General features: G+C 38.4%; 1 protein-coding gene across 2 annotated transcripts in view; it reads left to right on the forward strand.

The window, feature by feature from the left end:
* KDM7A (lysine demethylase 7A) overlaps positions 1 to 25,919 on the forward strand; it is an 82,816-nt gene extending 56,897 nt beyond the window's left edge. For both annotated transcript variants that reach the window (XM_032401460.1, XM_032401462.1), the window contains exons 10-20: positions 2,419 to 2,510; positions 4,764 to 4,853; positions 11,682 to 11,891; positions 13,367 to 13,491; positions 13,701 to 13,855; positions 15,136 to 15,233; positions 15,747 to 15,895; positions 16,048 to 16,256; positions 17,600 to 17,685; positions 19,890 to 20,163; positions 20,827 to 25,919. In XM_032401460.1, the coding sequence (XP_032257351.1) occupies positions 2,419 to 2,510; positions 4,764 to 4,853; positions 11,682 to 11,891; positions 13,367 to 13,491; positions 13,701 to 13,855; positions 15,136 to 15,233; positions 15,747 to 15,895; positions 16,048 to 16,256; positions 17,600 to 17,685; positions 19,890 to 20,163; positions 20,827 to 20,921 (1,583 nt within the window). In that variant the 3' untranslated portion in view covers positions 20,922 to 25,919. The remainder of the gene's footprint in view (positions 1 to 2,418; positions 2,511 to 4,763; positions 4,854 to 11,681; positions 11,892 to 13,366; positions 13,492 to 13,700; positions 13,856 to 15,135; positions 15,234 to 15,746; positions 15,896 to 16,047; positions 16,257 to 17,599; positions 17,686 to 19,889; positions 20,164 to 20,826) is intronic.
* Positions 25,920 to 26,138: the final 219 nt, after the last annotated feature.

Genomic DNA, 26,138 nt, shown 5'->3' on the forward strand with positions numbered 1-26,138 from the left:
AGCCACCCAGGCGCCCCTAAATAAATAAAATCTTAAAAAAAAAAAATCGAGGGAATTTTTCATGTCCTGAGAGAACCAGGGAGTGCCTGTGCCATTACCATTATGACTATGATGCTGGCTGGTCCAGGGCACCTGTTAGCACAAACCAGCGGAAGGTCAGGCTACGAGTCTGTTGAAGAAAATGGTTTTGGGAGGGGACATTTATTTAAACTTAGCTACCTTTTTTATGTGGAATTTCAGATTTTGGTGTTTTATCTTTGGTTTAATAATCTTTGAGCAGTCAAATTGGAGACTGATTGTCGCGTCTACTTCTATTTGTTCTTTTGCTTGTGCCCATGAGAATACAGTTTGTCTGCTTTTTGTGTTGTTTGACTTTTCTAATCAGTTTGCAAATAGTGCTACTATTATAACAGATTAAACAGTAAAGTCTGTTCTAAACATATGGGTTTTTTTAATTTCCATTTAAAAGTTGCACAAGAAGAAAAGGTAAAATGAAAAGAAACAATAACTTACTTCCCAGGGTAGCATGCACAGAATTAAATGATAAAATCACTTACGATTTTCTCCACAAACAACAAAACCAAAAAACAACCTCATTCTCTTTGGAAGGAACAGTAGGGCCCCATCCCACACCGTGCAGCAGTATAGAGATCAATGTCTTGATGTGGTGCAGGTATATATGTATGATGGAAGAAGGAGCCCATGGATGAAGAGGACTGGCTTCTTTCTCCACAAGACCAGTCTCTCTCCAAAGATGCATCCTTATCCTGAGTCCCTGACTTACTCAGTGTTTTCAGGTATTGGTGAGGCTGAGGCAGCTCATCTTCAGTGAGTGTGTCTTGGTGTCTTGGCTGCAGGAATCTCACAGGGGACCACACATAGAGTTGCCGTATGTAGCTTCTAGTAGAGTGATGGGCAGTAAAGTTTTCAGTCTCCTATCCAAGTAGAAGCCTAGAAAAATTGGAACACTTACAAATACTTACAAAAAATTTGTAAATGTCCTTGTGTTTTGGAAATAAAACCCGGTTACCGAACCCTCCAGATAAGAGATTGGCAATTCAGTACGCAGAAGGTTCAGAGTCTTTTTCCATCTTTTCTGTCCTCACTAACATACACCCACACTTCAAGTGATGTTTTTTCCTAATGTCCAAGAGGGGGGTTCTTCAGTCAACTTTTTAGAACAAAATTAAGAATTTATCTGAAAGGTAAAATCTTGCTGTTCCTCTTGCAGCCACAAACAGCAAAGTGCTTAGTCTTAGAATGATTTAGCCTTTGTTTTAGGCCATTGAGAGTTCAGACACGTTGAGGTCTGATTGAATAGATGACCCTATACATTAACGACTTAAAAGAGATTACTGTAAAAGGATATTGGTAGGTCAGGTTTTAGCATATTTTTATTTCATCAGCTGGATCAGTACAGGTTAGGATACCTGGCGGTACTAGTGAGTCAATCCAGTCCCACTAAGGCTGGGGTGAAATGACCATTGTACCAATTGCCATCATCCTAGGCATTCATCCTGGAAGCAGGGATGGTGGCCTTGTCATGCCACATTATGTTCTTCCATCCCTGATCTTTTAACTTGCCACTGTGGCCTGTTATTTACCAGCTGTCAGACTGTTACAAGGCTTATATGATGGGTTAAATGAGGTGTATGAAACTTAACTGTGTTTAGTGTAATAATAGAACAGTGAACTAATTTTGGACTTATGTAAGTAAATTAGCCATTGGCAGAAGTGAAACCTTTTGCTTTTGCTTCAACTTACCTGAATTTTAGATCATATCTAATATATTTTGTGTGAGTTTCAGATAATTTTAAAGACCTGGAAAAGGTGTGTGTGTGTGGTGTGTTTACCTTCACGTTCGTGAGCTATGTCATGCCCGTGGCTGACTGTAGGGACCGCACACTGCATACATACACACGGTTCTGACAGTTTAAATATTAATTATAGGGCTCACCTGGGCCACCTGTACCCCTGGCTCAGCCTTGCCGGTACCTTTGAAACATCCAGTCATTTTTTCCCATTGCACCCTCCTCCCTACCTTCTGAAGAGAACCCCTATCCTGACTTCTGTGGTAATCCTTTTCTTCAGTTTTATCACCTGTGTCACAAATGATACAGTAGTTTAATGGCTTCCATTTTTAGAGTTCATGTGAATAGATCCATGCCGACATTGTTCCGTGACTTGTCTCTTACTCAGCACAGTTTGTGAGCTTCCATTTACTTGGAGCATTCGGTACGACCACATTTAATGTCATTCCGTTTCTTTTTCTTTCTTGCTTTTTATTTCACCTTTTTCCCTCTCTGGGAATTCAGAAGTTACACAGTTTGATAGTTGGTGATTGCTCAGCATCTGAAGCTGACCCTGTTACCTTCGGAGCACTTTAACTCCTTTCCCCACCCACTTCCATCCCCACAGAACTGAGAGAAGATGGTTTCCAGCCTCAGACTTACCTAGTACAGGGAGTGAAGGCGCTGCATGCTGCTTTAAAGTTATGGATGAAGAAAGAAGTAAGTCGTTTTCTTTGGAGAAGTAATTGTTACTGTTTCTATGGCAAGATCGAAAACAAGAGTCCTTATGCTGCTTTGGCAGCACGTGAGTGGTGGCAGTCGAGGGAATGGAAATCACGCTTTTGGTACAACCTCCATTTTATTGTATAGTGTGAACAAATGCGCTGTTTTATGTTTATATTTATGAGAATAAAGTACCTAAGTATTTCTTTAATCTGAAAAAGAAAGTAATTCAGATGTATTTAGGATATTGACTAAGAAATGAACATGTAGTTACAGGATAATAATAAATAACTTTGAGCTCGCATCTGCTCTCGTTATCCCCATTTTACATATGGAGAAGCTGAGGTTCAAAGAATTTTATGTAACTTGCCCAAGATTTTGTGGTGGACCTCGGACTAAAGCTCGGTCTCTGTGACTGCAAAGCCCATATTCCTTTCCATCTGCTAGACTTTCATAAGAATGAAGGAAAAGGGAGGTCAAGTTTCAAGCAGGAGCTCTCATTTTTCACTAAAATGTGATGTTTGCATTTGAATCCTTCTGCCTCCAAGAGGTCATCCCAGATCCCCATTTGGAATCAGTATGTCCGTGTCCTTCCCTTCTGCTTATGTAGCACATTTCTTGTGCCAGTGGACTTAAAAGTAATGTCTGTGAAGTAATATATTCCTATCCCCTTCACTAGGGTTATGAGCTCTTGAAAACCAGGGACTTGCTCCTCTTTATTTCCCTCCTGGAACTTTACATGCCACTCTTTAACAAGTGATAGATACGTGAGCTGATGAAAATATATTTCCATACTAATTTTTTGAATGTCCACTTGAAATAAAAATCCTGCTCTTAGATACTGGAGACAGTTATTAATAGGTTACCCTCCCAGTAACTTTCTACTCCTTTCACTTGATTACCATTGCTGTTGTGTACCCACTAGAGCACGGCACTGTGGAAGCAATCAGGAAAGTAGAAATCAGGTCTTTGAGGGTCAGAGAGGTCATCATGTAGATGAAAGGAGTAAGTCCATTACAGAACTGTGTAACAAGGTAATAACAAAATAAAGTATATGTTGCAAAAACTGTATAATTTGTTACCTGCTGAAGGCTTTAGATAAGTTGTTCTCAAACTTGTGTGTTTGTCAGAATTTTTTAAAAAATAAACTCCCTGGATCCTCCCTGAGAGATACTGATTTAATAGATTGGTGGTGGGATCTGAACCTCTGTTTTTAACAAACATTGTAGGTGATTTTGATGCATAGTAAGATACATCAGTAATAAATACTGTTAATTCATGACATTTGAAGTGCTCTTTTAAAAGCATGATGTTTGCATTTAACTCTCTCTTCACCTTGTGCCACCAGGAGAGGGCAGCTCAGCACAGTGCTCAAGAGCGTGGACTCTGGAGTCAGATGTTTGGGTTCATATCTCAGCTGTGCTGCTAATAAACTAGCGAACCTCTGTGCTTTCGTTCCCTCAATTGTACAATGAGAATAATAGTAGTATCTCTGTCATAGTGTTGTTGAAAGGATTAATGAGTTAATGCTCGTAAAGTGCTTAACAGTATAGAATCTTGACTGACACAGCACTTATTGTTACTGTTGTTACTAGTCTGTTTTAACAAATTATGCTAAAACCAAGGAGAAGATGTAAAGCAAAAGTAAAAACTAGCATATTGAATGCGTCTAAAAAATTAAAGTGTTCTTAGATACAAAGGTTATTATTTAGAAATAGACATAAGAAATAATGACAGTAGTTTGCATTTAGATAGATATGGTAACTCAGCGATTCCTCTGTCCTATTGATGGGATCTTTTTCCTAGTAAAAGAAAAAAAGCTTACAAAAATTTATTCAAAATCAGACCTCCCATAGGAAATAGGATCATTTTTTTAGTGCCTGCGTTCCCACTTATAAATCCTAATGTATTATGAATTAAATGCTGGACTTAATTAGTTACTTTACTAATTATAGTAGTAGTTAGAATCACAGTAGGCTTTAAGGGATAGAGTACAGGGTTACTTCTCAGTATAAAGCAAAATTTCACTGTGAGACAGTCCATCTTTAACTCAAGCTAAGAGGATTTTGTAAGTTAATAAGGATCTCCTTAAAGAGTATTGTACCAACTACATGAACTCTGAGACCTGGCTTACTAGTATTTTGCTGTGTCTATAAAATCTAGAGAATCCAAAATTTGTTTAGTAAATAGTTTTTGTCTATTACAGTGTAAATAACTTTGGTTGTCTTATCTTTGTTAATCCAAATACAGCTTGTATCTGAACATGCCTTTGAGATCCCAGACAATGTCAGACCTGGACATCTTATTAAAGAACTTTCAAAAGTAATTCGAGCAATAGAGGTAAGAGTAGAAACTGTCATCTAAATGCTTGGTTACTGTCTCCTTTGAGAAGCAAATGGATCTACCATCACATTACAAACTTCAAAAGCCCTTATACTCTTAGATGAAATAGAATGAGCTGCGTCTTGGAAGGACTCTCAGGTTTTCAGGCTTCCAAAGTCCTACAGAGAAATTTAGATTATTGTATCCTAATGAGGTAAGAAGGAAGCAGTTACCAGTTACTTCAGTTTCTTCAGCATACTCCAAGAATAAGAAATACAGCATACACAAAATTTCAGATCCCATTCATTTCTGCTATGCAGAGATGAATATGTGTTAAGTAATTAGAGGAAGAGAGAAAATGTAAGGTGGGGTGAGTAGAGCCAGGTGAAGCTGGTTTGGAAACTGGGATGCTATAAGTGGCGTGAGGCAAGGAGACCCCCTTGACTCTGAAGTATTAGAACAACTTGGTTACGTAAATGCCCCTTGATAAAAGTCCATAAAATCTGAGATTAAGTGTTTTAACTTATTAATTAGGAGCTATTCTGGGTATTAAAGGAGATTTTAATTAAAGTAATTCTTCAGGAAGCTGGTTGTTAGTGTCTAGCTTGAACTGAAAGGAAATTAAGTGGAGGAATGGAGGCTACCTGGTAATTTAACAGCTTAGATTAGGGCTGTGTTTGGGGAATGGAAGAGGTATACATCTAAGAAATAATGAAGTGCTGCGTTTAATATCCTTGGATAGAATATTTCATATAATTCTCAGGGTGTTCAGATATGGCAGAAAAATATTTTCTATTTTTAAAGAGTGGTAGTAATTGCACATAAATAGATTTTTTAATCAAAAGTCACATATATAATCTTAAATATATATGTAGATGTATAAATATATAAATCTCATATATGATAACCAAAATAAGAATAAATTCAGTAAGAAAGGTGTGGGTCTATTTGAAAACTATAAATCTTTACTAAGAGAAGTGAAACAATAATTGAATAAATGTCATTTCTAAAATATGTCAGTACTAAGTTAATATTACGTATTTAAAATGCTGAGTTATACCTGCAAGAATAATTGGGCAAAAGTAGCCAACGTGTTTATTTTTCTTAAAAATTGGAGGGTTGAGAGTACAGAAGGCAGCAAAATGGCTGTAGAAAAATGTGCAAAGAAAATAAACAGGTATTTCACTAAAGAAGAAATAGAAATGACAATCCAATAAAAATATGAAAAATGTTCTCAGTATGTGAAAATGTATTCAGCCACATTATGCCAAATAATTTGTGATTTCATATGATCATTTGTCTAATGGGCAGAGATAAAATTCTATATTCTTGTCCTGCTGGTTAGGAAGTATAAATTAGTTTGTGCTTTCTAAATGGCATATCCCTTAATTGAGCATTTTCCCTTTAATAAAATAAGAGGATTCTAATTAAACTTGGTAGATTGACCATACCTGAACTAAAAGGATAGTAAAAGAATAAAAAAGATATTCCTTGGGGCACCTGGGTGGCTCAGACATTAAGCGTCTCCCTTTGGCTCAGGTCATGATCCCAGGGTCCTGGGATCGAGCCCCACATCGGGCTCCTTGCTCAGTGGGGCGTCTGCTTCCCTCTCTCCCTCTGCCCGCCATTCCCCCTGCTTGTGCTTGCTCACTCCCTCTGTATCAAATAAATAAATAAAATCTTAAAAAAAAAAGAATAAAAAAGATATTCCTGAAGACATAGAGAATAATAGAGATGAACTCCAGCCAGTTTTGGAAGCTGGAAAGCAAATATACAAGTGATCACTGGTTTAGCTGGCTAGAGAGCCAAAATTGTGTGGGCAGAGGGAAAAGCCCAGAGGCAAGTCTTACTGGTACAGGAGAACCTACAAAAAGCCAGGAATTAGGGATACTAGGACTCTGAATATGAGTGGAGGTGGGATTGAGAACAGGATTGATTATAGGTCCATTTAAGAAATGAATTGATTTCCAAATCCCTATCTTAACACATGCTGAAAACTCTAGAGGTTTAGTTGTTTGAGAGATTGAACTTGAGACTGGACTTCGGGACACTGAACCCAGCTGAGGGACATGGGTACCATACTGAAAACAAGAGGATTAAGTGACAGTCTACATAGTGAATGGTTCTTTTTCCACTTGACTCTCCAAACACTAGCAGCCTGGCCTATACCTCCCAGGCCAAGAAGATCCACTGATAGTGACCATTTGAAACCTTCCGATGGAACAACCCAGGCAGTTTCCTACAATGAACCCAAGCCCTACTCACACAGAGCTCCCAGTTAGCTTTTTTCTTTTTGCATGCAGTGAAATGCACAGATCATAAAAGTACAGTTTGAGTTTTGATGAAAACTGAGTAGACACTTCTGTAATGAATACTGCCATTGAGACCTATAAATCATTTTTGTCACCCCAGAAAGTCTTTTCTCCCCCTTCTAGTCAGTCTGACTACCATAAGCTACCACCATTCAGACCTGTGTGGCTCTCATCACAGATTAGTTTGCCTGTTTTTTAATTTCAAATAAAGGCAATCATACAGTATATCCTATTTTTGTGTCTGGCTTCTTTCAGCATAATGCTTTTGAGACTCATCCATGTTGTTGCATCTGCCAGGAGTTCTTTTTTTGTTGCTGAGTGGTATTCCATTGAATGAATAAACCGTGATTTGTTTTCCCTTCTTCTTTCGATGGATATTTGGGTCATATACAGATAGGGCTAGTATGAATAAAACTTATAAACAACCTTGTATGTCTTTTTGTGGCAAATACATGTTTTCATGTTTCGGGGGGTAAGTACCTGGGAGTAGAGTTATCAAGTCATAAGTGAATTTCCACTTTATAAGAATCTGCCAAACAGTTTTCCAAAATGGTTGTGTTGCTGTCACCACCAACGTGTAGGAGTTGTCATTCTATATTCTTGCTAGTGTTTGGTGTTTTCCGTCTTTTAATTTTTGCTTTTCTAGAGAGTATGAAATAGTCTTTCATTGTGGTGTTAATTTGCATTTTCCTAAAGACTAATGATGTTGAGCACCTTTTCTTGTGCATTGGTTATTTGTGTATCTTTTCTTTTTTTTTATTATGTTATGTTAATCACCATACATTACATCATTAGTTTTTGATATCTTTTTTTATGAGGTACCTCTTTGAAGTTTTTGACCATTTAAGAAATTATGTTGTTTTTATTGATTTGTAGGAGTTCATTATATATCTTAGACACAAGTTCTTTGTCATTTGGCATGCATGCATTCATGTATGATGAATATAGTGAATATTTACAAACCACAGCCTGTGGCTTATCTTTTCATTATCTTAATGGTGTCTTTTTCCGAACAGAAATTTTTAATTTTGAAGAAGATCAATTTGTAAATTAGTTTTCTTATTTATAGAAGATCAATTTGTAAATTAGTTTTCTTATTTATAGTTTCTTATTTATAGTTAGTTTTTTTTAGTGTCCTCTCTAAGAAATCTTTGCCCACCCCAAGGGTTGAAGATACTTTTTTTTTTTTCTGGAAGCCTGTTTTACAATTGGGTAAATAGCTAATCGTGAATTTTTGTGTGTAGCATAAGGTAAATTTAAGGCATTATTTTCCTCCCATATGTTTATCTAGTTCTCTAGATAAACATACCATTTCTTGAAATCAATTAGCTTTTATTGCTTTCTCTTTTAATATGCATGGAGTGCCAGGAAGAGTTTTGAAGACGACGACCAAAAATAAAGGAGAAAAAGAAAAAAAATGTATTTGAAGGAAATAAATAAGTTCTTTAGCCCAAAACCCAAATATTAATAATTTATATCCTTGAGAGAAAAGAGTACATAAATATTGCTTCCATGAAAAAAGAACAGATGGCTATAACAAAGGAACATTAAAAGAAGAAAGAAAAGGGGTTCTTGGAAATTAGAAATATAATAGAAACAAAATATAGGGAAGCCTGGGTGGCTCAGTTGGTTAAGCATCTGCCTTCGGCTCAGGTCATGATCCCAGGGTCCTGGGATCGAGTCCACATCAGGCTCCTTGTTCAGTGGGGAGCCTGCTTCTCCCTCTACCTCTGCTCCTATCCCCCCCCCCCAGCTTGTGCTCTCTCTCTCTGACAAATAAATAAATAAAATCTTAATTTAAAAAAAAACACCCAAGAAACTCCTTTCTGTCTTAAAAAAAATTTAGTAAAATCATTGGAAGATAAAGTTGGGAAAATCTCTCATAAAGTTAAAAAAAAAAAAAAGACTAAAATAGGACAGAAAAATTAGAAGGTCATTTTACATAGTCACCATCAAAATAATAGGAGGTCCAGATAGAACATAGAAAACAAGGAGAAGATAATTAGAGGAATAGTCAAAGATGATGTTTTAGAATTCAAGGACACATCTTCCCTACAGAATGCCCAAGTACAGTGAGTGAGAAAAGACCTATGCCAAGGCACATAGTGGTTACATTTTAGAATGCATGTAACAGAGTATATCCTGGGATCAGGGATCAAGCCGCACATAGGACTCCTTGCTCAGCAGGGAAGCTGCTTCTCCCTCTGCCTGCCTCCCTCCCTGCTTGTGCTCTCTTGCTCTCTCTCAAATAAATAAATGAAATCTTAAAAAAAGATGTCAAAGAGGCAAGATCTCAAAAAATTTACCTCCCATGGACCCCTTCTCAGGAAACTCTTAGAGGGGGTGCTGTTCCAAAAGAGAGGAAATAAGCCAAAAAAGGAGCTCTGGAATTCTTCCAACAAATATGGAATACCCAGATGGGCAGAGAGCAGGGAAGAAAACAGAGGCTCTGCCTTCATGGAGCTGAGTAGGAAGAGACTAGCCATAAATATTTTAATGTATCAGGAATTGACAAATGCTATGAAGAAAGATATAGAAGGGGGAAAAGATAGGGAGTGACAGCCAGAGATGGTGGTGGGGGTTGCAGTTTTAAGTGGTGGAGTGCAAGCAGGGCAGGAGGGATTTTTGATGACCTGTGTAGGCCGGGAGAGCAGCCAGTCCGGGTTGGATTCAGGAGGATGAAGGGCTCCATATTTGTTGTTTATCTGAAATTCAAATTGAACTGGGCATCTTGTACTTTAGCTGGCATTCCTGTCCAGGAGGGATGTCTCCGAAGAAAAATACAAAATTTATAGATTACCTAATGTGTTTAAATATTTGCATTCTTCCAGTAAAGAATTTTGGGATCAACTAGTGATAGATACATAGAAAACAAAGCAGCTATAGAGTGAGACAATTATAAACTCAAGGGAAAGTCAAAGATGTAAAAAAAAAAAAAAAAAGGAAATGTAATAATATACTGTGTGGCACTGGGTTGTAAATACTTTTTACCAAGTCCAGTTTACTGAAGGAACAGGAAGTATGTGTACATTTAGAAGTGTGCAAGGATTGAGACTTCATCTTGAGTAGTAGGAATTCAGTAACATCTACAGCTAGAAGGGGCACCTGGCTGGCTCAGTCAGTAGAGCATGTGACTCCTGACCTCAGGGTTGTGGTTTTGAGCCCCACGTTGGGTATAGAGATTACTTAAAAATAAAATCTTAAAAAAAATAAAGCCGAAAAACCAAGAAATAACAGTTTAAACATATTAGAAATTTGGAGGCAAATAACTGAACAAGTAACACTACCACCAACAAAAACAGCTGTAAGAGTTGCAGGTGCTGGGTATATACCCAAAAGGGTTGAAAGCAGGACTTTCATACGTGTTCCTAGGGGCAGCATTTACAGCAGCCCAAAGGTGGAAGCAGCCTAATTGTCCATGATGGAGGAATGAGTGGACAAGAAGTGGCATATACATAATATACACACCATGGAATATTATTCAGCCTGCAAAAAGAAGGAAATTCTGACCCATGCTACAGCATGGATGGACCTTTAAGATATTACATTAGGTGAGGGGCGCCTGGGTGGCTCAGTTGTTAAGCGTCTGCCTTCGGCTCAGGTCATGATCCCAGGGTCCTGGGATTGAGCCCTGCATTGGGTTCCCTGCTGTGGGGGGAGTCTGCTTGTGTTCCTGCTCTCGCTATCTCTCTCTGTCAAATAAATAAAATCTTTAAAAAAAAAAGATACATTAAGCAAAATAAGCCAGTCACAAAGGTACAACTATTGTATGATTCCACTTATATGAAGTTCCTAGAAGCATCAAATTCATAAAGTAGAAGGTTGCCAGAGGCTGGTGGTAAGGAGGAATGGGAGTTACTGTGTAAGGGGCACTGAGTTTAAGTTTGGGAATATTAAGTTCTGGAGGTGGATGGTGATGTGTGGTTGCATGACAGTGTGAAATGTCCTTAAGGCTACTGAGCTGTCCACTTAAAAATGGTAAAATGGTAAGTTATGTATATATTACCTCATATGTGCTACAAAATTATGTATATGTCACTACAATAAAAGGAAACTTGCAAGTGGTTGCCTCTGGAGAATGGGAATCAGGGATGGGGAAGAGTATACCACTGCTTTTCATGATATATTTATAGAGTTAATTTTTAAAACTACAGAGATTGGTGACCTTGGTTTAAAAAGCAATTACTGATTTATTCAAGTATATATATGAAAGAGTGTTCATCATAGGAAAGAACTGGAAGCAGCCTATAATAACTACCAGTAAGTATTAGGTCAATAAATTATATGGTGGAATACTACCCAGCTTTTAAAATGATATTTAAAATCAAAGAAATATGTTCACAGTATATTATGTGGAGGAGAGAAGGGAATAAAGATCTCAGCAAAGCTGATGTTGAATTTTATGAGTGTTACGATTTGGTCTTTGCTATTTATATGAATGGTTTTTGTTTTTTAAAATATTTTTATGGCTGATTATTGAGTCAGGTATATATGTGTCCTTGTCATAAAAACACTCTGAATTTAATTCTTAAAGGAGGAAAATGGCAAACCAGTTAAATCTCAGGGAATTCCTACTGTGTGTCCAGTTTCACGATCCTCAAATGAAGCAACTTCCCCATACCATTCCCGACGAAAGATGAGGAAACTTCGAGATCATAATGTCCGAACTCCTTCTAACCTAGACATCCTAGAGCTCCATACAAGGGAGGTCCTCAGAAGGTTAGAGATGTGTCCATGGGAAGAGGCAAGTATTATGTTTTATGGTTATAGAAAGAGACTTGGTTGTTCCTGAAAGTTCTTTAAAGGGATAATGAAAAGAATAGTCTGGCCATGTTTGTTTTCTAATCTTTGCTTAGCATTGTAGGGGCCAATAGTACTGATGTCCATGACCGGGAATGTGCTTCAGCTTTCTAGGCATCAGTGTAGTAGGCTGAGTAGATCTCATTTTCTTTCCGGACATGTTTACTGAGTGTTTACGAAATAACCTATGCTCTTCTAGGCTCTGGGGAAGTTACCAGAGTGAAACTTAAGTCTCTGCCATTGTGTAGCTTCCATTCCAGCTCAAGTTGGAAGAATAGGAGATGAGAGATATACTAAAATAATATAATTTCAGATAATAAGTACTCTGAAGGAAGCTGAAACAGTAGAGGGAGAGAGAGTAAAGGGGCTAGGCTGTGGCTCGCTACGTTAGCTGGGGCCGTCAGAGAGCCTCTCAGGTGGTGGCATTTGAGCTGACGAATACTGGAAGAAGTCAAGTGGGTACAAAGCTTTGAGGAAACAGAGGGAAGAGCAAGTGCAGAAAGCCTATTCCTCCCCCAGCAGTACCAGCACGGGCAACTGTCGGACTGGGAGACTATTAGAATAAACCCATTTAAATTTGGGAAATGCTGGCTTAATGGACAAAGGGAAGAGGGGCGGGGCCTTTGTAAAACATGGTAGTGAGTTTGTGATGAGACATATCATCCATCATTGCACATCTTAAGTAAAGGACAGGAATAATTTAAAATGAGTAAGATAGAAGTATTTCTGAATTAAAATATTTGCAGAAATTCTATAGAAATTATAACTTAAAGATTTTGCATTTAAATAATTGTATTGATATCGTTTTAAACTTTGTTGTTCTGAACCTCTTTAACCCTTAGCCCTCTGGGAGAAGACTTAGCTTATTATGAAAGGTTCTATTTGTTATTAAAGAAAGAAATTTCCACAAGAAGGAAATACTCTTTTTTAAAAACCAGCTACTGTTGTGCTTTTATGTCACACGGTGGCCTTTGTCCCCAGTGGTAGCAGGGTGGTGATCCAGGAGTTGCTGACAGTGCCTCGTGGGAAGGAGGGATTATTAGGTCAAGGGTAGGAGGACCGGAAAGGAGCCAGCAGCTGGTGCTTCAGCAGGAAGGAGTGAGGGAAAGAGAATTCAAACACATTAAGGCGCTGCTTCTCTAGCTCTTCAGCTTTCTGCAAGAGTGAAGTGTCTTTGAATTTACTTGATGTAAATTTTACATTCTGCTTTATAAAATGTGTTTTATTGTTAGTGGCTGGACAGAAAGGGGAACCATAGTCCTGCTTTGGTTTCAGGAGCCACTGAGTGTCAGGGCGGCGCACCGTGCGCAGTTCGGGCTGCAGGGCTGAGGCGGGAGGTGGCGCCGTCCTGGGTTCCTTTAGGCAGGCAGGCACATCTGAGGGCAGATGGTAAGTTAAGTTCTGTTTTTATACTTTAAGGACATCTTGAGCTCTAAACTGAATGGAAAATTTAACAAGCATCTCCAGCCATCTTCCACGGTACCTGAATGGAGGGCAAAAGATAATGATCTACGGTTACTGCTGACAAATGGAAGGATAATTAAGTACGTAAAGTAGAGCAAAGTGTCATACAGATGAGTTTGCCTTGGATTCCCTCTGTTTAACCCCTAGTCCCCACCAGTGCACATCCGACTCCCATACAGGGAAAGTGTCTCAGTTCTCCTCTCCAGCTGGAGATTAAGGGGGAGGGCATACTGTTTGGCTGCAATGTCGCACTGTTTTGTGACTTGATTATTTTCCCCTCTATGTGCAGGGATGAGAGACAACCCTTCGCAGATCCAAGTCTTTATACAGCAGATAGTGAAAGTGAGGAGGACAAGAGAAGGACAAAAAAGGCAAAAATGAAGATGGAAGAGAATTCAGGAATAGAAGGGGTGGAGAATGACGAGTCTCAAAAGCCACGTAACAGTATGTTTGTTTTCATGGCCGTTTGAAGGTCTGCTTATTACCTACATGATAATATGTAAAGTCATGTGCTAATCTTAAAGGTCTTAAGTTTGTAGTGGGACTGAAAATTGTCGTGTCCCTAATACTCTTCGGAGAAACCTGAAGTATTTCTGAGTAGTGTATCCATGAGGGAAACGTGAATGTGACTGCCAATCAAGGTATCATGCCCAGGGAAGGTGTTTTTAGTGACGAGGGTATGTGCTGGTCAGTGACACCCTTGTTGGGTGACAGTTTTTACAAGAGTGACATGAAAGCTTTTGCATCTTATGGGCCTCTACTCGAAATAATAAGATAGAAGTTTAATACAGTTTCTTTTTATTTATTTTTTATTTTTTTAATACAGTGTCATATATAATTTTAGCTAACATGTATATGGTTTTCAGAATTAGGAGTCATATATAATTAGCTCTCTGAAGCTACTAGTAATCCATGTATTGTTCTGTTTGATGGCCTGTTGACAGGAAGACCTCTGCTTGCTTACTAATTGGTTATCATCAGTGTGACAAATAGTAACGCCTCCTCCTTCTTGAGATCGTTCTTCTTTGAGTGAAGTCTTAATTTCTTAGCATTTTTGGGGGCCTCCTTATACCCTCCTTCTATTTTAAAAAGTGGTTAAATACTTTGATAACTTGACAAGAAAAATTAACATTTCATCTGTGTTGAATACCTCAGTTCCAGCTAATTCTAAGTAAATTTGGTATGGCTGTAGTTGGTGACTCTGCATGTGTCACACGCCAGGGGAAAGGCAGCTGATCAATGGAGTTATCAAACAGTTGTTAGTTGGCAGCGCCGTGTGGGGGAGAAGAGCAGTGGGAAAGCCTGCTTTTTAAGCTTGTTGAATTCATTGTCTATTTGAGTGCTTTTGAGGTTTAGAAGAGTTATCTTTTTGTTTTCTGTTGAGAGAAAAAATGCAAGAGGGAAAGTGAAAAGCATCTTGTAGGCAATTTTAGCATCGGAGGTTTTTTTCTGGAAAGAGATAGAAAATTTCCACGCAAATGAGGAATGTACCATCATGTTCAGTAAATGCCATAAACGTTTTAAGAGTACAGTGCAATCTGTATCTTGGTCAATTCGGGAGAAAAGTCTTTGGGGGAAGAAAGGAATGAAGAAGATGAAAGCAGTGGAAATGGATGGAGCCAGGGCAGTCGGGACCTGCGCGGAAGCTGGTCTGACTTCAGGTACCACCCTGTTCATAAGCTTCCACTGACTTTCTCTTTTTCTCTCTTCCTTTCTCTTTGCAGGGTTTTTTACAAGTGTGAAATCAGAACTCAGGAATCGATCATCAGAATATTCTGATATTTCTGATTCAGAAGACTCTGGACCTGATTGCAATGCACTGGTATGCCCAAACCCCTGTGACTTGTGCATTGTTTGATGGAAAGATGACACCTCCTTTCCTTTACCTGTGGGGGAAAATGAATGACCGCTTTTCCCTAAGACCGTCTCTATGACCTTTGTGGCACAAGGTCTTCCCTGTAATGGTAATCACACACACACACACACACACACACACACACACGCATCCTGTCATGTGACTGTTTACATTTGATAAACATAGCTTTTGTCTGGTTTTAGAAAGGGTGGATGGAGATACTGTTCTTACATTTCTCATATTTCTCATAGGTTATATTTCATTTCACTTTAAAGAAAACCTGTACTGTATGTTTTTTACTAAGGAATAATATACTGTAATTACTAGAGATTTTAACTCTGTCATAGGAAATACAGAAATAATTCCGTGATAATTAAGATTCTAACTTTGCCTAGACTGATACAATGTTTTTAGTTAGTAGAGACTTAATCAGATTTCTTATATAGATTTGCTTCCATTTAACTATTTTTATTATCTCAGAAAAATAATTTTACCACTGAAGAGTCTGAAAGTTCAGGTGATGAAAAGAAACAAGAAATAACATCAAACTTCAAGGAGGACTCTACTGTGATGAGGAACTTCCTTCAGAAGGGCCAGAAGCCATCTAGAAGTGAAATTCCAATTAAAAGGTAAGCTTTCTGATGGTTAGTAGTCTTATTACATTGTGATGTAAACTATATGAAACTCTGTGTGTATATGAAAACATTTTTTAATTTTAAATGTTACTGAAGATGCCGAATGAAGAAATAAGCTCTTGTCCTTTTGCTTAACTTCTCTTTAGGGAATGTCCTACCTCGACGAGCACAGAGGAAGAAGCTATTCAGGGCATGTTGTCTATGGCAGGGTTGCACTACTCCACATGTTTACAGAGGCAGATACAAAGCACAGGCTGCAGTGGCGAAAGAGACTCTCTCCAGGATCCCGGCGGCTGCCACAGCAGTAACCATGAGGCTAGACAGGTGTATCGCTGTGATAAACCAGTGGAATATGGTAAGAAACGTAAATGATCGGTCTCTGAAAAGTAACATAGGACCCCCAACTTCATAACTCTGTAATCCTAGTTGAGGTTAGACATTATGGATAAGAATTGCACATCTGTAGTTGGAAATGATGTTAAGCGTGTTGGCCAAAAAATACATAATATTGACAAATATAAGATGCAAGTTATAAGAACTCAAAATGTAAATTAATGGCTGGAGAATTATGTTCACCAGCATAATCCTACCACTGCTATTGTGAGACACTTAGTACTTGTTTCCTTTCATAAGCTGTTCCGAGTGGAAAGAGTGTTGAGACGTCTTACATGGTCCGCTAGGCTTGAACCATCAATCCTCTTTCCTTACGCAGGAGGGAAAACAAGTTTTGATCCGTTTCTGGTTGAGGACATTCTCCTACTTGAAAAAGAAGTATTGGGAAAGAGAAGACTCAGTGACAGTACCCGTGATGGCCATGTAGTGTTTTGTTCTCTGTGCCTTTGGGGGAAATTTTGTTGCCCGAAAGTCTGAGGAGGAAGGGGGAGAAGATGGTACCACAAGAAAACCAAATGCCTGTTGCAGAAATTGTGTTCATTCCCGCCTAGTTGTGTGAATTGTATACCAGCAACCTGACATCCATTTCACTTAATTCTTGAAACCACATTTTGGTGTATGTAGTAAGACTTTTACAGGTAGAGGCAAGAAGACTTAGTGAAGTTAATTGAACTTGCCCATCTTTACGTAGCTATTATTATCCAGTAGTGTTGGAATTGGAACCCAGGACTATTTGATCTCAAAATCTTGGCTTATTGTGTAAGAGGAAACTGAGGTTTAGAGAGGTTAAGTAACTTGCCTAAAGATGCATCGGTAATGGAAAAACCCAAATTCAGGTCTGGGCTTGTCTGTCCACACCATTCTGTCTCCCTGTCATTTCTTTGGTCCTCACTTGAAAAGAAGGCTTCTATGAAAGTACTGCAGAGTTCAGGCAAGCATATGCCTTCATTCTGTATGGAAAAATATACCGGTTTTAGAGAGTATATTGCATTTGGCTTTTCCATCTACAACAGATGGCCATAGAATTTGACTCTGGAGCTTTCAGCATCTGGCACAAAACCTGTCATATAGAGGCAGTCTTTGAGAGAATTTAAAGAATTAACATGCTGGATTGTGAGCTGGTGACTCTCTTGTTTTTGAGAGGGAAAGCAGTGTGGTGGAAAGTGTATGAGTAAATAAAGGGTTAACATATTCGTTTTTTAATAAAACGTCAACCTAAATGTACTTTCAGTTATAACATTAGGTTAATTTTGCTTGTTATGATCAAATTTGTGTGGAGATAATTTAATTAAAACTTCTGTTTAGGGTACCATGTCAAGACCGAAGAACAAGATTTGAGGAGCTCTTCCTGGATTAAACAATTCGATACAACTTCCAGATTTCATCTTCAGGTATATGCAAGGCTTGAAACATCAAAAGGAGATTTAGGATTGTCATTAACTCTGTTTTTGCTTTCTATTTTTTTTACTGCAACCAGTAATTAACCATTAGATATGGAAAGCTAAAAAATAATTTACAGTTAAATGCTCATTTGAACAGCTGTCCGTTTTTAGGAATTCTGATGTAACAACTAATGCAAGGCTCACGGATAGACTGCGATTTGGAAAAGAATAGTTGATTGAAGGAAAGTTAAAAACTCCTGGCAGCCAACACTTCTAGGTTATGTCTGGCTAGAAGGAAAGGGGGGAAAAAAAGTACCCTGAGGATCTCTTTTTAATCTATGACATTGTTTCTTGAACATTTTTAGACAGTAAATTTCTTTGAGAATTTGATGACAGTTATTGACTCTCTTACCAGGAAAGTGTTCATCATAAATACTGATTTTTGCATAGCATTTTCTCATGGTTTTGTGCCCCACCCTTACCAACCCAGACCATCCATTAACTCCAGATTAAGAGCCCTTGCTCTAAGAGAAGACACTTGATGTCTTGGGATGCTAGCGTATTAATGCTTATACAAACAAAATGAACCTCAGATAGCTTTTTGAAAAGCCACAGCTTTACCAGTAGCACCAAACAAGAAAGGCAATATGACCTTTTGCTACAAACTTTGGAAAATGACAGCCAAAGAATCAAAATTCTCATGCTGCAGGGTAGAGTCCTCTAACTTCTCCAACCCCAAGCATACACTGAGTAGTGGAATCTTAGGTGTTTGTTTAAGTAGGCTCCATGCTGGGATGTAGGCTCCAATGCGGGGCTTGAACTCAGGACCCTGAGATCGAGCCAAGATCAAGAGACGGACGCTTAACCAACTGAGCCACTCAGGCACCCCTCAAGGGTGGTTTTTATTTTCTTCATGTAGCTTACCTACATTTTCTAAATACTCACACATTTTACAATGAGAAAAAGAGCCAAGTTATTTTTTAAGGCAACGTTTTGTAAGTACAAGTTCTTTTAATAGAAGAATATACTCCAGAATCAAAGGTCAAGGAAGGAATCCCTTAACTATCAGTAATTCACTTAATTCAGTGTATGATTGTATAGTGTCTCACCGGTCATTACGTTTATAACTTATTAGCATTATAGGATTCAGTATTGAAAATAAGCTGTTATTGGGGTGCCTGGCTGGCTCAGTCGGTAGAGCATGCAACTCTTGATCGCAGGGGTGTAAGTTTGAGCCCCACGTTGGGTGTAGAGATTACTTAAAATCGTTTTTTAAAAAAGTAAGGTATTATTTAAAGCTAGCTCTTGTTTTTATAATTGTCTTTGAAAATAAAGAAGGAGAGGACAGATGATTAGCAAGATCACCTTAGAGAAAATCAGATTTCTTTTGCCTGTAGTGCTGTTTTTAAAACTTATTTGACCATTACAGAATTAGGAATTTATTTTACATCACACACACATAAACAGCTAGTTTCATGAAACATCACATCTGCAGTATGCTCTTTTCACGTTTATATTTTCCTTTCTTTTTTATATTCTGGTCATGACCCTTTCCATTGGTTTTAAGACCTACCCGTCAGTAGCATTGTTGGTTTTTTCCTGATGGCTCACTCGGTGATCTCGTAAAGAGACTGAAGGAAGAATTGTTAGAGGAAAACCAGGCTTGGGGCTCAGCACCTAGGTGCTTTTTTTAGCAAACAATTTAAATACAGTGGAGATGAACCTTAACAGAAGTTAGATTCTAAAAAAGATAGCGCACTACATCGTGAGAGAGACGGGATCTGTGACGTGCTAAGGAATTGGTAGGCCCACATGTCCCAGCCACGCGTTCCTTCCATGGCATGTCATGGCACATGCAGAATGCCATATTATAATAAATAATAGACATTACATATTATATATGTTATATATAAATATATACATTTATATATGTATAAAGTTTATATATATATAATATATAAATAAAAATGTTTTCTTCTGGACTTGAGTTATGATGTAAAACTTCCATACTTGAGTCTTTTCGTGCTGTGAGGTTTTGGAATGACATGACCATCCTGAAGGGGTGGTCGTCTGTGGCTGCTACATGTTAAGAAAACCAAAGTTCAGTAGTTGATTTCTTCTCTCCCTTGACTTGCTGTTGCATAGAGAGGTTAAATATCTTGCTTATCGTAAAGGAACTCTAAAAATCCAGCCTTATTTCCTTCCTTTTTTAGGATCTAAGTAGAGGCCAGAAATGCATCAAAAAGGAAGGTTCGTCAGAAATCAGTCAGAAGGTACAAAGTAGGAATTCTGTGGACAGCAGTGGCTCAAGCCCTCAAAATGGGAAGTATACGCAGAATTCAAGCTTGATTTCGGGGGCGTGCCAGATAAATAATGGCAGCATAAGCCCAGAAAGGCCAGTTGGTGAAACTTCCTTTTCAGTGCCCCTTCACCCCACCAAGAGACCTGCATCAAATCCACCACCTATCAGCAACCAGGCAACAAAAGGTAACTTTGACACGTCTATGGGCTGAGTGTATTTTGGACCATGTATGACGGTGACAGCGGCAGTTCAGATAGACGTGTAATGGTCCCTCCCCTCAAGCCGCTTCCAGCCTGATGCACTCTGGACGGCGCAGTGAGGGCGGTATGCACAGGTTACTGTGGGAACAGAGAAGAAGGCTCCCTAGGTCTGTCCTGAGGATTAGGAGTGGCTTCCTGGAGGAGGAGGTAGATCCCGATAAGGATGGTAAGGGGTTAGCTCTGCTGGGTTGGGGAAGTGCCAGAGTAGACCGCAGTCAAGGTCAAGGAGGTAGTATGGCTCACGGTACCAACGTGAGAAACAGTACGTGGGCTGTTTATGAAAGTGCAGTCAGTTTTGTGGCCGAAGCACAATTTGAGGCAAGATACGGTCAGGGCTCCTGCTCAAGAGAGAGAGAGGCAGGGATCAGACTGTGGGTCGGCCTGGTAAGTCACGTGAAGGAGGTTGGCCTTTATCTCTCAAGTGATGAGATGGGAGGTTCGAAACCGTAGAACTCCAGGAGTGTGACTTTGCCCCTTCAGAACACCGAAAAGCATTGCTCGCCGCATAGCTCTCCCTTGAAGTCTCCCGGGTGCTGTCTGTCAAGAATGATTTTCACTATTATCTACGCTGTTGTTGCTGTCTCACAGGTAAACGTCCAAAAAAAGGAATGGCAACAGCCAAACAACGTCTTGGGAAGATCCTTAAGTTGAACAGAAATGGCCATGCCCGTTTCTTTGTGTGACGAGCTGCTGTTGTGGCCACTCTTCCCTTTGGAGACAGACCGGTCTCGGAGGCGCGCGAGCCTGGCGCTCCCGCCGCGCCCCCGCCCGAGCAGTTTGCATGTACAGTAGAGAGCACTGCCTGAAGAACAAAATGAACCGATGCTGCATTTTCACTGTGCCACACCCACTCAGCAATAACCGTCTGGACCTGGTGGGGGAGAGGAGGAAGGAGGGTAGAACCTTAAAAAGAGACCTTGAACTGGAAAAGGTCTCTTGTCAGGGCTTGAATTTCATTTTGTTGTTGGTAGTGTCTTGATTTATTTTCAGTGGTAGGGTAAAGAATTATCAATAATTTATTTAACAGATTTTTTTTTAAAGTTAACAGCTTTTAAATTCTTTCTTTTTTAAAGCTATTTATTTGGAAGATTTCTGGAGAACTATCTCACTAATTTAGATTTAAGAATGTGAAAGTTTTTAAATTATTTTTGATAGTGTGTATGTTACATGTGGGGAAGAGCCACGGTAACAGTAACTAGTCTGGACTCTTAAATTTGATATTCAGGTTAAAGTCTTAAACAGGGATTTGATGCATTAATTATTTTAAATTAAGATGTATATGAAAATCATTTTATTTTATATATTTCATGTGTTTTTTATAAGCTATTAGCTTCGCTTTTGCTAACATCCAAGGTGCATACTGTTATCCAGGTCGATTACCTTATATCCCCACCTTCCCTCTGCACTCCCCATCCTTTTGTGACGACGCAACAAGACTCTTCTCTTTGCAGGGAAACACTTTCATAGCCAACGTGTAAGAATTACATAAAAGATCCCACATTTCTCTTTCGTTTGACATTGCAGTTTTCTTCTAATTCTATAAAAATAGGCTTCTTGCATTTTCATTTTTGCTGATGATATCTGGGTCCCAAAGAGAACAGCTTTAATATCTTTTTCCTACTTGTGGGAAAAGGGTTATAAGTTTGGTTAAATTGTCATGTTTATAGTTTTTCAAAAACATTTGTAACTACAGAGGGCCTTCTTCATACTGCTGGTGTTGGAGGGCAGGATGAGCACCTGCCCCAGAGGTTATATTTTATGACGCTTTTATTCTGTGTACCTAACTTGTTGGAAAATAATGAGATATGGTTTGACTTAGTATATTCAAATCTGCATAATCCGTAATATAATAGGACTATACTATATTAAGTTGTATAGAAGCAAGCATGTTGGAGTAGATCTTTTGGGTGTATGTGTGTTTAGTTTCTTATTTCTTAACCTTCTAAAGAATTATTTAAGATACAGATTTGGAGTAAAATGGGTGCTTCTTGCAGTTTCTTCCATCTGTCCTAACTTAACCAGTGCATATTGAGATTAAGTATCTGGTTGAGCTTTAAGGAATCATTTCTCTCCTTTATGCACAGTTCTTACTAAATGCCAGTTTTCGGTTGCTCGCAATAGCTTATATTTTCCCTTTTCCTTCCCATGGCATAAAAAGAAGTGATTTCTGGGGCTGGGGTGAAGATATCCCCAATTCTGACAAAAGAACATTTTACAAATTTCTACAAAGAAAATAGAGGCAAATAGGATAAAATTTATTTTTATGGAGAAGTAATATGGCCATATTATGGATTTGTCTCTTTTTTACTCAGCAAGGTAGCAGGACTTTCCCTTCTGTATTAAGTATCACTTGAAGCTCTAAGAAAAAAAATCTATACCATCATCTTTCATGGTTGCATTCAGATGTGTATTTTCAAAGAGAAATATTTCTTATTCTGTCTCCATTTCAATATCTCATGGAATAAGTACAAAATAGCTTATGGATTAACCTTTTTGGTCCAAGTGACTGGACCAAATTCTGGGACTTATCTGGGTGTCAGGAAAAAGAATTTTTATGGAAACACTAAGTGTCTGTAAAGGGCCTACTTAGACTCTGTCTACACTATGCCAAAACTGGTTAAGAGATGGATATAATCAGTCATTTGGTCATTGGATCTCAAGATGTCAAAAGTTGGGGTTTGACTGATTTTCCTACCTTCCAATATATTATTGTGATGTTTTGGTTTTCTGTAGACACCGTTTTAGTGTTAGAGTTCACATGATTTTGTTTTGGTTTAAGAAATCAGAATTATAATTTGTTCTTCCAGCTACATCGTGATCTTGGGTTCTTTTGTTTTCTTTACATTTTTCATAGCTCTAAGTATTTCTAATTACCTGACTTCTTTTCTTTAGCTATAAAAATTAAAATCAATTTATTTTTATAAATTAAGATGGTGACCAATATCTGCCCTGTGTACTTAGGCCAATAAATCTAATTTTAAGTAGCCAGTATGTGTAAGTATTAAGTGAAGGTACTGTGGATTCATTTTTGGCGGGTTTAGCCCATGAACTGGCTAAGTTAAAAAAAACTTGCAGTAAGATAATCTAAGCACTATAACAGAATTCATGTGTCTTTTTCCAAATTGGTGAAAATTCAGCCTACTGGCCCAGTGAGTTGCCTGGTCAAACTTGTTCTAAACTTACTGGCTCTGATGCATCTCTTTATGTCATGGAAGTGGCTGGACTTTGAGGTGACTGCAGCCAGGGTCTGGATTTGGCTGTGATAGACAACCTTTCATGTTTTCCTCAGTCTCGTTTATAAACCCTTCTACCACACAGACACTGCAGCTTAGACAAGGAGACAACAGTGGTGGCATTTAGCTAGTTAGGTGCAAATAAATAGGTAAAACAGTTGGACTTAACGTATGCGATTTTAATGGCAGTAGTAGATAATGATTTCTCTGTATTGATTCAAGTAAGTGACTTCTGTTAACCTGGGATCCCCGGTACTGTAACTCATAATGTCACATAATATGCTTTCCAGGACTGATTAAGGAAGTCAACAGTACAAAACTGGCAGTTTATAGTAGTGCAGCATCCTAGAAATACACTGAATTTCATAAGCATACAGAATTAAAAATCTGACTGACATCATAGAAACTCAGAGAAAACAAGACCATCGTTATCACGACTTAAATACTTAGCTTGAATACTGATCTATTTTTTAACAATCCTAATGATTGCCTTTTAAATGAACTCTACTGTATTGACCTGTATGATGGCAGCAGGTATTTATCCAATGTCTGTGTGCCCAGTATGACTTAGCACTGTGGGGGAATATAAAGCTGAAGTTGGGGTCTCTGCTCTTGAAGGTATCTTCTCCAAGAAATAAGCAGTATTATTTTCATTTCTCAGCAAACTTTAAGCAAAAGAGGGCCCACGTATTAAGAAAAATAGCATAACTTTATTAGTTTCAACTGAAATGTACAACTGTAGAAGTGGAAGTAAATTTTTTTAGTTTTTAAAATTTAAGAAACATTTCAAAAGTTAATAGTTTAATGTTTGTAATAGAGAGGTGTGGTATATAGCATGGAAGGGAGCACGAACCTGGGTTTTTGTCCAAGTTCTGTCATTTATGTATCAACTGTGTGACCGTAAATAAGTCACTTACTCTTTCTGAGTCTTGGTTTTCTCATTTGTAAGTTTGGATAAAAATGTGGTTAAGAAAAACATAGAAAAGCATTCCTTAATTATTAACACTTTTTATACTTGCAGATAATTTATCATTATTTAAGTTACAACTGACAATGCACATTTATATGCTTTTTTAAGTGAAAACTATTACTCATAAAATTTGTTTCATATCAAATATATATATGCCCAGAGCATGCTACCTAAAACCTCTGAAGAATTGCTAACAAGGTGTTGAATTAAAATCAGAATCCATGCTTTGAAGTGAAAGAAAAAGAAGTGAGATAGTTTATGGATAAGAGTGAGAACGTTTATCCCCAAGTGATCATTAAGATGATTTTAAGGAATTCAAAGATGGTTTTAGGTTTTGCTCAAAGAGGAATTAGCACAGTACTGCTCCACAGAGTCTGCCTACTCTTCAGGCACTAGATAAAAGTTGGGGTCTCTGCTCAAATAAGTCATGGAATTAAAATGATGTAGCAACTACCCAAGGAGCTAGGGAAAAAATAGAAGGTATTCAGAAGATGGGAACCAACAAAGACAGCTCAGGGTTGGCTAACAGCAGCTTGTTGGGTAGAGGGAGAAAGCACTGTAGTGCTGGGCAGGAGACCTGACTGGACATCTTCAAAGGAGAAGATTCTGCCCTTTTCAAGAGATGCTCTCTATAGTCATAGGGCTACTCCCCAAAGAGGGCATGAGTAATTGTACGGCCCACTTGACTACTGCCAGAAGTAACTATTGCAGCATGTAAGCATTTTGCAATTTCATATTAAGAAATGAATAATGTAAATCTGAAAATTTTTCAAAAGCTCATTTTTCCCCATTAACTATTAAGCTAATTGCTCCCTCCGAAAAGAGAAGCTAAAAATCATCAGTCATTTTCAGATATCCTAGGCCTTTATGTAAAGCAATCTTGAGAAGGTTGAGCTTCAAATTGTGAGCCTAGGAAAAGAGTGTTGCCAGTAAATAAAGGAGACAAATGAAAGCCAGGAGGGCAGTGACTCACCTGGGGTCACAGTGAACCCTTAGACCTCAGGTACCTTGCTTCCTCAGCCTCTGTTGTGTGACACTGTGCATCCTCTGCTCATCCAGTGGTGGATGATGATCACACGCTTACTACAAGTCAGGTGGAAAGAAGGGGGAACAAATAATATACTTACTACATTGCTGATGAACGTAATGTAATTTTAATACTGTAGCCTTACTAAAAACCCTTTTGTTTTGTTTTTCACTGAACGTCATGCCGTAAGTCAAATATTTGATACCCTTACATAAACAAAAATTTTAAAGTAAGGTCGTTAAGCAAATGCCTATTTCCAAAGCAATTAGCTTATCATGACTGTGGTTTTATTCTTTTATAGTATTTCTTCCCTTTATAATGGGTAGGGAAAATAATACTCACTTGCCTGCATTCTACCCCCTTAGACTCTCCCACTCACCCTTGGTGCCCTTTCTGGTGTCCTAAAGCTTTGTCTTAATAAGTGCAAAATTAAATTTTTTGTTAAAACCTTTTTGAAACTGTATTCAGTGATTCTTCCAAGTTTATCTGCTCTGCACTATTTCACTAATAAACCCTGGCTACCACGTAGCCCTTGACCTCCAAGTAGTTTACCTATGCAAGACCTGTGACATTCTGAATTCACTTTTCTTTATTTCAGAAAGCAGTCCTAAAGGGAACTTAATCATAAAGATAAACCTTGCCTCCACCCAGTTTTATTTTGGCCATTTCC

This window comes from Phoca vitulina, unplaced genomic scaffold (assembly GCF_004348235.1).
Source record: "Phoca vitulina isolate PV1807 unplaced genomic scaffold, GSC_HSeal_1.0 scaffold4, whole genome shotgun sequence".
NCBI classification, from domain to species: domain Eukaryota; kingdom Metazoa; phylum Chordata; class Mammalia; order Carnivora; family Phocidae; genus Phoca; species Phoca vitulina.